A 12,488-nucleotide genomic window follows, 5' to 3' on the forward strand; every position below is an offset into this window, starting at 1 on the left:
TCACATCGTAGCTCTGCGAAATTGCATCGAGAGTAGCATTTTCTATAACAGCATGTCGTCATATTTTACCAATTAGCGATTACTGCGCTCGTAGACTGTAGAACTACATGCCCGAACCAAAGTTGACTCACATCCAACTTGTTGGTGGATCCTTACCAGCTATAGAACACAGAATAGTCAACTCAGTAGTTGGTCTTACTTGTTTTGAGTAATTCTAACAGTTCAAGCCCGACGACGGTATTTCTACTATGTATTGCACATGGGCTAGCCGTGGCTAAGCGTTTGATGATCGACGAATACGGATTCAAAGTCATTACAATACTCGCCACCTTACGTATATACAGCTTTGTCACTTTCACACCTCTCGCGCTTGAAAGCAAGGGCCCGTCTAATGCGGTAACACAATTGTATCACCAAACCGTATTTCTACCTACTCGGCCTACACACCACCAGTGTCGTGGACAACGTGGCATACCCAAATCCGTAGATGAAACGTGCATTAGCCACACCGTCGAATCCCGTTCTTGAGTCTCACTGTCTTGCAACTCGGTATAGGTAATAAATAATTCACTCGCCAAGCCTCCGTATCCGCTTCAACCCATCCCGTCTCGAAGAAAACCGGAACTAAAACCCGGCAAACCATCTCATCCTCGAGCTAATCGCAAGAGGATCTATTAATCGAGAAACCAATCGCTTGATACCATTATTAGCTAAGACAAATACACTTCCCTGAGCCGACGACCCTGATTTTAGATCAACAACTCACCTACATAGATCCACCTCCCTCGCCGCTTTCCTTCTCTGGCTACGCACATCTAGCATGGGATCTCGGCTTCGCACCTACGTACCCACATGCTAACTAGCGTTTCCTTCGATGATCATCACGGCGACGGAAAAGGCATGTGGTTGGCCATGCTTGCGCCATCCCACAATATGTATGTGTAACAGCTGACAGCATGGTCCAAATCGAGTAGTTCCGCCCTATCACCTTTTCTATCAACTCAGGCCGGAACTCATTACACGTACACTTCCATAGTTGATAGGGTAAAGTGACCAAGTCAACAATAATAATAAGTCTTCTAGTAGCAAATATAAGAACCTATCTCGTATAAGCATCCAGCTTATATATAACATTGCATTGATATCAATCCGTTAGGAATAATTGTAGTGGTTCATTGACCCCCATCATCAGGCCCTTTCTATAATGGTCTCGTCTCTATTACAGCCGTGGATTACTCCTCCGGCTACTCGGCTAAGACCATTCAAGCTGCTCGGCCCGCTTCGGGACGAGCTATCCCAAGCGAGAAAGCCCATACATACTTCGGTTTATTAATCACTAGTAAGACGGCGTCGCAGCCCGGCGCGTGACTGGGAGATTTGGCTATCAACACCGCCTCAACACCATTGATCGCTATTTTTCAGCCGCTATACACAAGGAAATATTCCAGAAGGTCTACCCATAATTATACAGTCGATCTAGAGACATATTGAAACGCAGTAATCGCTAAGAATGATCAGCTAGCAATTATTGCTATGATCTCGCTGTTAACTCGCCTCCGATTCCTAGGACCCTAACGAGCGCCATAGATAGTTCCGAGAAAGTCTCGGTCGGGAGGTTCTTCCAGCGGCTTAGGTGGGCTTAGAATAATTTGACAGACATGACGACGCCCAGCGGTGTGCTGTAACTCCGATTATGTCTTAGTTGAAGAACGTGGCGAGCACAGGATTACGCTGGTGTGACGAGTAAGACAAACCTGACACCTTGAGAAAACTCGCCGGTCTGCAGGCCTACATAGAAGGGCGATCTTTATTATAATACGCAGCGCGGAAATAGTCGTTCAAAGCCAAAGCGCAGTGAATATGCTCGGCGACCTATAGGGTGGTTTCCATGTAATACATGCTATAGGGCTGCCCCGAGTGGCTGAAACCCGCATGCCGGTGTACTTCGGACCCGATTATCCTGCATCATGTCTCAGCTCGTGTAGATACTATCCGGTAAGAGGTCTTTCGAAAATGTAGTGATATGTTCGGAGCCGCACTCTCTTAATGAATCCTTTGACTATTACTATTATCAATGAAGTTGTTGCGTAAGAACTTGCCGTGATGATCTACGATTACGATTTAGAGTATTAGCTACATATATAGGCAATTGAGGATCAATAACATATATACATTCGATAATGTTCTCTTGGCAGCCATAATATCATTGCCGAAGAGCTCAAGTTTCGATATTTCTACGTAAGTGTGGAAGTTTTTTTTTATTCCACACATTCACTAGCTTACCATGGGAACAAGCAGCATACTCTCAATAGGATCCCGGATAAGAACGTCGCTTGAGACGAAGCCAATCTAGTGTATAGTTTCGAGAATATCCCAAATTTCCCCGGAATCAACTTGCCAGAATTGTTCACCCTAAAATTAGGTAGACCCAAGAGGGTTGACTACAACTAGAGTATACTAAGTCATGCCTGATGTATTCACGTATGTAGAGCGGTGTTTTTAATATTTATATCGAAAGAAATCGGGAACTTCCAATTACCTCTTGTGCCAAGTCTTACGAGTAATAGGTAGTCGAAGTAATCATATTTACTTAAAATTCATCTTTGTTATAACAGCAGGAAGTAATTCTTACATCCTAACTTGGACTCGATAGACATAGTGACAAGATGAATGTTGTGGTAGAGTCAAAAAGATATTTGAAAGCATTAAGGTGTTGTTGCTGGTCACGCGATATTGTTGCATGGGGAAAGGGCTTGTTTTGAACCCACCCCTTTTTTTTCCCCGGGGACAACCACATTATAGGTATTATACGAATTGAGAATATTGGCCTTGTTAGGCTAACACTCACTTTGTTACCAGCGAATTTGTTGTTTCCGTGGTTTGACGTGTCATATTCTGAGATTATAGGCCATGTCTATATAATGTGAGTCTAGCCATGGAATACCTACTTTACGCTTTTATCATCATCACAGTCACTTTAACTAACTGGCTTACGCACATCCACCAATTTCACAATGATTTCCAACATCTTCTTCACCCCACCCCCTACTGGAGTCGAGAGTATCATTGAGGCACCTGTCCCACTGGTACAATGTGGACCGGATCTGAGATGCGATGAATGCCACAATCTCTACTGGCAATGCTGGTGCGACGTAGAATGGCCTAAGAAGAATGAAGGGACCTCTGAGAAAAAGGAGGAAACATCCGAGAAGAAGGGAAAAGGGCCTGAGAAGGAGGAAAATCCCGATGAGGAGGAAGACTCCGATATTGAGGATGAAGTCCCCGAAAGCAACAATACTACAAGCTGAAAGGTTAGGTAGATGTTAATAGGTACATACGTAAATAGGAATAATAATAATAACGATAAAGCAATAGCAAGTAAATTAATAGTGTTAAGACTGGTATATTAAGATGTTTAAAGAGAGAAGAATCTATTTGAGGCTAATTAGGTATAACATGTTCTTATATTCCAATAATAGTGGATATCCGACCCCTTTATCCAATAAAGTCGGGTATCTTATCTCTTCCTCCCTTATTTACAATAAAGGTACCTTATCATTAATAAGGTGCCTTTATATTAATATTATATAATTATTATTTATTTTATTTTCTTTTTGTAATTAATTAATTGTAAAATATAATTAAATAAATAAAATTTTAAGATTTGTGTTAACGTATACTTATATTAATCTAAATATATATTATTATATATTTGTAGTTTTATATATTTATAATTGTATATATTTATAACGGTTAAAAGATAAAACCGTAATGGTTTAAATTAAAAGTTATTCTATAAATAAGGTTGTATTAATATATATTATACCATTTTATTTTTAATATATCTTTTTTTACTTTTTATAATAGTTTGTGTTTAAGTTGGTATTGATAATTGGCTTTAATAATCCACTATTACGCTAGTTTAATATTACTTCCAATTTCTTCGCGTTTTATTTATCTTTTTAAACGTAGATTAATTTGGTTATTTTTTACTAATATTTTTATAATTTTATTTAAAAACGCCTTTATTATTGTATTTGTTAGATTGTAATTGTTATGTATTTATTAAATATTATTAATTTCTTTATTTTTGTATAATTGTTTTAAGGTTATTGAACTGGTGCTGGTGTATCAGGTGACCTTGACCCTGATCATGTGATCATATTCTTAGTATAAGTACCATTTATGGTCGCACACACCCATTTTACATAGTATCATCCACTTTTAATACAAGTCATTCCTTTTCATCATCAGTTTCATCATTTAAAAGTCCTTGATATCAGGTCTAATAGGGCTTGATCCAAGGCCAAGACGTCTAAGTCTTGTTCATTATAAAATTAATTATTAATCTTTTTTTGTTAATATTGTCTATTTAGATAAAGTATTGGTATAGTAAAAAAAAGTTTGTGTATAAGATAAAAGGGATTATTGGGAGGTTTAATTGGTTTAAAATGATGTTAATAGTATTATAAATAATGTAGCTTATATTAAAACCTTATATTATTTTATAAATTTTATTAATAAATATGTTATGTATAATATGTTTATATTTAATAAATAATTAATAAATAATATTGTTGGTAAGTTATATTTTATTATTATAGTTTATAGGTTTTTTATTATTAAATATTATAATATAATTAATTTAAAAATTTATATTTTTATTATTAGTAAATAAATTGTTTATAAAAATATATAAATATAGGTTTTAAAAGTTTAATTTTATATATTTAAAGTTTTAATTTTTATAATTTATTTGTTATTTAATTTTCGCGTTAAAAGTTTTAGTTTTTTTTAGTTTAGGTTTTGTATATTATATTATTATAAAATAATTGAAAATTATTTTAAATTAATAAATAGATGTAATATAAGTATTTTTTGTATGTTATTTTATAAATTTTTTAATTATATTAAATATTTTTAGATTTAATTTTTTTAATTTTTTTACTTATTTTTTTTAAATAGTAGAAATTGTTTTTTTATAAATTATAAATTATAATTTGTTAAAATTTTTAATTATGTTTAATTTTAAAATTTTTTAAAATTTTGTTTTAATACTTACCTTTATAAAAGTTTTATTTTTTTCGGTTAGAAATTTTGTTGTATTAATATTTAGTATATTATTTATTTATAAATTTATAATTTTAAATGGTTGATTTAGTTTTATAATTAATAGGTATAGGTTAAATATTAATAAAATTATATTTAATTTTTTTTAATAATGTTTAAAATAAATTTTAAATTAATATATGTTTAATTTTGTAAGTTTATATAAAGGTTTAACCATTTATAATAGTATTTTTTTAAAATATTTACTTTTTAATTTTAAAAATAAGTATATGTATATTATTTTTTATATAAGGGTTTTAAATTATATATATATTATAATAATATTTTAAATTATTATTTTTATATTTTATTATTGTAATATAAATATTAAAGTTAATATTAGGCGTTAGTTAATGCGTTAAATTATTGGAATATATATTATAATAGAGTTTTTATTAAGGTTTTTATAGTCTTATATTATAAATTATAATTTCTTATATAATATTAGCGTATTTTTTTTTTTGATTTTGCAAATTATATAAGATTTGAATATAGTTACGTTTTAGTAAAATATTTTATTATATATTTTAAATTATAAAATATTATTTGTAAAAAGGATATTAAATTTTTTTATATCGAAAATTTTATATAATTTTTTTGGCGTAATTATTTTTTTATTTAATCGTAATTTTAAAATAAAAACGTAATTATTCTTTTTTTTATATTAATATATATTATATTTATAATAAATATATTTAAATCTTTATTAAATATAATTTTATATTTATTGGAATTAAATTAAAGTAGTGGTAGCAATAAGTAAATTTTAAATTTTTTTTTTAATTATTTATATGATTTGACATATATATTCCGAAAAATTAAGATATTTTTTAACGCATTTAATACAATAGTTATATTTTTATTTATAACGGCAATAATCTTATATAGTTTTTTTTATTTGTTTTTTTTACGGTAAATTAATATGTTATTGTTAATAAATAGTAATATAAGTAGCGTTTTTAAGGTATTTAATCTGTTTTTTGTATTTATGGCGTTGCGAATGGTTTTTTACGCTTTAACTTTCTTAATTTCAATTATAGCTTTTTATATTATTTAAGTTTTTTTTAATTATAATTATGTAAAAAAAAAATTTATATTAATTTTTAGATAAGTGTTAAAAATTAATAAAATAAGAACAAAATTGTTTGGATTTATTGTATTATTTACGGTTTTAATTGTCATTTATAAATAAATTTCTTTTAACCCTTATATTTCTTTAGAAATAATCTTATATACTTTTTAAATCAAGTTATAATATTTTTTTATTTTATTAATTAATTAATATATTTTAATAGGTATTTAATTATAAACAATTTCTATAAAGTAAATCTTATTACGGAATTTAATGTTATTAAAATTGGTATTTATATTGTAACTAAAAACGTTTAATAGTTTTAAGTATGTATTGATTTAATATTATTTAAATATTTTTTAGGTTTTTTTAGTGAAAATGTTTTTTATAAATTGGATTATTTAAAATTTTATTATTATATTAACTATATAAAAAATCGATTTTTTATTTAAATATATAATATTAATAATTATTTTATAATTAAAGTTTATATTAAAATTTTTAAAATTAAATTTAAAATGTTAAAATATTTTGTTTTTAATTTGATAATAATAATAAAATTTATTAATTTTTTTAAAATTTTTAGTGTTTATTTTATATTTTGTTTTATTGAATAGATTGTAAAGTTTATTAATAAATAGGTGGTTAAAACGTATATATAAACGATGTAATTTTATTTTTGTAAAGTAGGTAATATTGTTAAATTAAAATTATAGATATTTTTATTTTTGTATAATTTTAATTATTATACCATTTTTGCTGATTAATTAGTTAGTAATATTATTAAGGTATATTTTTAGGCGGTTTATGTTTTTAATAAAAAAAAAACGAAGTGTTTGTTTTTATTATATAAAAATTTATTTTATTAAACGGGGTGTTGATTATTATAGTTTTTAATAATTTAATAAGTAAATCATTTTTAAAATGTATATTAGTTTTGTTGGTGCGGTTAATATTTAGATTGTTATAATATTTTAAATTTTTATTAATAAGGATTTAATATTAATCTTTATTTATAATTGATATTTACGCTATTTCTGTATTTGGTATAATATTTTAAAATATATTTTTTGCGTATTAATTAAAGATAAATATGGTATTAATATTAGATTTATTAGTAAATTTTTTAGGAATTAATATTTATAAGTTAAATTAATATTAAAAAGATTTATTTAAAAAATAAGCTATAGTTATATATTAATTTTTTAAATTTTTTTTTTTTTAGTAAATTTTTTAAACTTTTTTGCGTTAAAATTTTTAATATTTTTGTATTTAGTTAAAAAAGTTGTATAGTTTTCTTTTACTTAGTTTTTTTTGGTTTTTTATTAGGTTTTAACTTTTTTGCGTTTTTTTTTTAAATATTTAATTAATTAGTATTTTTTTTTTATATACCTAATAATAACGTTTTTAATATTTTAACGTTTTTTAATAAATATTATATTTATTATTTTTATTATTGTAATAATATTTATAATTAATATAATATTAATTAATATTATATTTATTATTGTTATTATTTTTGCTATTAATATTTATTATAAATTAATATATCTTTTTAAAATTTTTAAATATTTTAATAAATATTTAAAATTTATTAATTAATTTCTTAAAATAATATAATAAAATAAATAATATATATTATAATTATAATATATTATGGTATATTTTATATATAATTATAATAAATTATTATTTTTTTTTAAAATTAGGTTTAAAAATGCGTTAATATAATAATAATTTATTAAATATAATTTATAATACCTTTATATCAAACTTATCTTTATTCTTTTCTTTAATTTTTATATTATAAAAAATAATAGTTATCCAATTTTAATAGTATTATATCTTATTTTATTTTATATTAAAATATTATTTTATAATTATATATATATTTGCGAAATATTAGTGTTTGGGTATATTATTAAAAAAATAAATTACTACTTTTTCGGTAAGAATAGTAGAAAATATGGTATAAAATTATATTTATTAAATTTTTATTATATAATATATATCTAAAAAAAATTAAAATTTATTTTTAAAAATATTATATATTTTTAAAAATATTATATATTTTTTTTATATAATTATTTTTATTATTTTAAATTTTTTTAAAATAATTTATAATTATTAAAAAGTATATTTTATTAAGAATTTATATTAAAGAAATGTTATAATAAATTTAAATTTATTAGTTATTAATAAATATTAGGATTTAAGCGGAAAGGTTAAGTATTTATAAAAGTAGTGAAGTTATTTAGAAAAAAAAATTATAGTTTTTAGTAGGTTAATTTTTTTTATTTAGTTTAACGTTTAATAAAATTACTAATGTTATATATAAATTATCCGGTAATAGTTTAAAAGATTTAAACGTATTTTTTATAATTAAGGAAAGGAATTATATTTAATTAGTTTTATATTTGAAATTATATCCTAGGTTATATTTTTATTATTTTACAAAAGGTATAAGTAATTTTTATTAGGTTAATAGGGGAGGGGAAGGGGGGTTAGGTAATATTTAAATGCCGCTTTAATTGTTTTATTGGGGTTATATTAATTATTGTGAATAATTTGGTATATTTTATGGTAGCGGGTTAAGGTTAGGTGTATGGGGAAGGGGGGAGGGAAGGTATATTAGGAGCGGTGGTTAGTTGGGGGGTTAGGGAATAGGTTTTGACTGTTAAGTTGGTGGCGAAATATTGGGAATTGACGATAGTTGGTTAAAGGTAGGGGGTAGTATTTGTTTTAGCTGTGGAGTAGGTGATATATATTATAAGTTGGAAGGGGATGGGGCTTAAGGCGTGGTATTTTATATTAAAGCTTATCTTATAGGTGTAATCGTATATATTGGCGTTTGTGGATTAAAAATTGTTTAATGTTGCTGTATTAACGTTTGTAATTATATGAACGCGTATGTAGCGAGGTATATTAGTTTTTTTTTGGTTTTATAAACCGAAATTTTCTATGTTAATATGTTAGACTATTTTATTTTTATTATTTTTAATTTAGTAGTATTTTATATGGATAGGTTACGTAATAATATAAAGTTAATAAGTATTTTTGTATAATTAGCGTTATATTTTTTTATATAAATACTTTTCTATATTAATACGTTTTGTAATGTTAATTGTAATTATTTTAGTAATGTTTTAAAATTATTTATTATAAATTTTTTAAATTATTTTTAATATTTAACTATTATTTTTTTGGTTAAGTATATATATAATATTTTATTGTTAATGGTTTTAAAGTTTATTAATGTAAGAAATATTTATATTATTTTTTATTTAAATATAACTATTTAAAAATCGATTTTTTTTTATTATATTATTATATAGTTAAATATTATGTTAAATATAAATATTTAATTAAAAAAATAGTTTAAAAGCTTATATAATTTATTTATATTTTTTTATTTAATAGGATTATATATAACGCGAGTTTATATTTGTGTTAAATTTTTTACTTATGTTTTTTAAGATATAATAGAAAGGATTAATAATATAAATAATGATGATTTTATGGATAAGAGATTTAAGTTGTAATAGTTTGTTAAAAATGCGAATGGATTATGTAAGGGGGTAAAATTATAATTTATTATAAATTATGAAAATGATATAAAAAAAAGTGTTAATATTATTTATATTATTGTAGTGAAAATCTTTAAATTAAAGCAATAATGACTTTTTTAACCTTATTAATTTATATTATTATTATTTAATAATATTAATTAGTATTGGTAGGTATATATATAAATAGGAATAATAATAATAATAATAAAATAATAGTAAATAAATTAATAATATTGAAATTAGTATATTAAAATATTTAAAAAGAGAAAAATTTATTTAAGGTTAGTTAGGTATAGTATGTTTTTATATTTTAATAATAGTGGATATTTAACTCCTTTATCCAATAAAGTCGGGTATTTTATTTCTTCCTTCCTTATCTACAATAAGGGCACTTTATTATTAGTAAGGTGCCTTTATGTTAGTGTCACACGACCATCAATAGAAGTATTACACAGAATTTCGGGCCGTGGCGCTATTGTATCACACTCAATTAATAGCGTAAACGTGTCTCTAGAGGACACTGTCCATAGATAGAGAGTAGAAAAGGATTGTAAAAGAAATAAATCGAGCTATTTTAGAACCTCTTTTTCCTTCATCTTCCTCTTTAGAAACACAAACGGAGGATCAAGATTAGTTCAGATATATTCATTATTGCAATCTCGGAGCCAACTGGTTGCCTTAGGTTAGGTTAGGTACTTATATTAATCGAAGCGCCTTTTCCTAGATACCCTGATGATGGGTCTACAACAGCACCTTTCCGAAGACCAAGTTAAATAAATCGCTTAACTGCTGAATTTAAATTCATATGACAATTACTAAACGCCATGGGGTATCATATCCTGTCCTGTAACCCTATATATATTTGCGCGCTCTTTCCGAGCCATGTCTTTTCCATCCGTGGTCAATAGGACCAATGACAATATCCAACAACTCCAAGTAGAACCGTAAGTAACGATAGCACGCTACTGAATCGCAACGTGATGGTCCCGGGTCATACAACCCACGCTTCCGTCCATATCATTTGCAACCTCCCAAGGCTGCGGAGCAGTCTTCTTCTTCTTATGGCTACGCCGTACCGTATCAGGATCGACGGGTACCAGCTTGGCGCCACAGCAGTCCCAGTAGCACTGATGAATCCATATGTCGAATTCCTGAATATTGACCTTTTCCTTGGTCAGAAAATCCGCATTACTACACTTCGGTCCCCAGGATTTAATTTGACCTATTCATTCATTTGATTAGCTCGTTGCCATGTGTATATTATAGTGATAGAAATTCTCACCTGGGTGGTAGCGACATGGACCGTGGAGGCAGGTTTGCTTGGTCTTGGCACAAGCACAAGACAATAGATCAGGCCGGAATTTATCGTAACAGTCCTTGCACGTTTTCAAGTTTTGCTTGAAGATTTCTGGTAGGTTGCTGTGAATAGCGATCTTGGCTACACAGGCTGTGAAATCTTCCTTAGCTAGATATTGTTGATGCTGGGCCTGGACTACTAAAGGCCGAGTCACCAGTGCTTTAGAAACTGGTACCGGTGAGTTATCTAGTTGTAATGCTTCCTGGATGTAGTGGATGTGATCACACAAGCTCATACTGTCGAAATTGTTGGTGGAAACATGGTAGCACTGTTCCGCGACCTGAAGCATCGTGCCTAGAGTCAAGCCTCTTGGCCCTGGTCGTCCATTTGACGAGGACGGGAGATGCCAAACTGAACGCTTTGCTGGCTGTGTGCTGATACGCGCGTTCTCAGCAGAAGTTTCTCTGTCGTAAGCGTCGGATTGAGCTTCTTCATCGCCACCAGTGGTGATGGGCTTGTACTTGTCGTAAACCCATCGTTGCATCGAACGATACTTTAGCTTATACTTTCTTCGGTCGGCGACGATAGCCTTTGCCTCCTTTCTAAGCCTAGTAGCTTTTGCGGACTCCATTGTGTCTTAGACGAGGATGTTTGAATGAAAGCTTAGGGGCTTCTTATTGGATATGTAAATAACTTAGGGGTAAGGATGGAAGTAGTTGTAGTAGTGGAAATCGAAAGATGTACCGGAAGAAGTAACTATTGAGGCCACCCAAGGCAGATCCAAGGCAGATGTGCGTAGAAAGATGATGATTCAATAAGAAGTAGAAACCTGCGAAATAGCTTAGACGAGTGGTTTCGGATTGAATATGAATAAGTTGATGATGGCGAATTTGTTTACGTCTGGGAGAAGTGTTGAATAAAAAGTGACCTGGGGGTAGAACGTCAGTATTTAATATAGTATCAGGTTCATTTACAAATACCTGAGGTACGCAACCACATCGAAAATTTTGCAACTAAGGTTGTGACTCCTAATCTCCTACGCACTGACTCGGATGGAAAGTTTATTTAGAGTTGTACTCTTATTTGTATGTACGTACTTGTGTACTCTGTCTTTTCTAAGGCCGTGACTCTTGCCTTAGGCTATCTTCAGGTATATCAGTGATTCACGAATTGTTTGCCAGATGACAATTTGAGCAAGGTTTTGGCGTGACGAAAGTTATAAATGTTGAGCCTTACTTTCTTTCCGTTTGGCGCAGTTACAGAGTTTACTGAAGTAAATACGCAACAGACTGAATGACTAGGTACGGAGGCATATATGCTAAACTTCGTCAAAGAGGCTGAAGAAAGTTCAGCTTCTTTAAAATTACTTTTCATATAATAATGAGCTTGTTTAGATGTAGTTGCTGTATGTCTAGGTAGACATGTTATACCCTCAAGACCA

The 12,488-nt window shown here is 28.1% G+C and overlaps 1 protein-coding gene across 1 annotated transcript; it reads right to left on the reverse strand.

Annotated features, from left to right (window-relative positions):
- Positions 1 to 10,536: 10,536 nt before the first annotated feature.
- Positions 10,537 to 11,962, reverse strand: F4813DRAFT_375376 (uncharacterized protein). The gene is made up of 2 exons (XM_049245013.1): positions 11,033 to 11,962; positions 10,537 to 10,972 (listed from the first exon to the last, which is right to left on the reverse strand). Exons 1-2 carry the CDS (start codon positions 11,676 to 11,678, stop codon positions 10,713 to 10,715), a joined length of 906 nt encoding a protein of 301 aa, XP_049095165.1. The 5' UTR covers positions 11,679 to 11,962; the 3' UTR covers positions 10,537 to 10,712.
- Positions 11,963 to 12,488: the final 526 nt, after the last annotated feature.

The sequence above is a fragment of the Daldinia decipiens genome, assembly GCF_022478715.1.
Source record: "Daldinia decipiens strain CBS 113046 unplaced genomic scaffold F4813scaffold_51, whole genome shotgun sequence".
Lineage (NCBI taxonomy): Eukaryota > Fungi > Ascomycota > Sordariomycetes > Xylariales > Hypoxylaceae > Daldinia > Daldinia decipiens.

Excerpts from the sequence above, each read along its gene's own strand:
- F4813DRAFT_375376 (XM_049245013.1), bottom strand. The coding sequence starts at position 11,678 with ATGGAGTCCGCAAAAGCTACTAGGCTTAGAAAGGAGGCAAAGGCTATC. Across the intron at positions 10,973-11,032 it reads TCCATGTCGCTACCACCCAG|GTCAAATTAAATCCTGGGGA; the intron begins GTGAGAATTTCT and ends ATGAATGAATAG.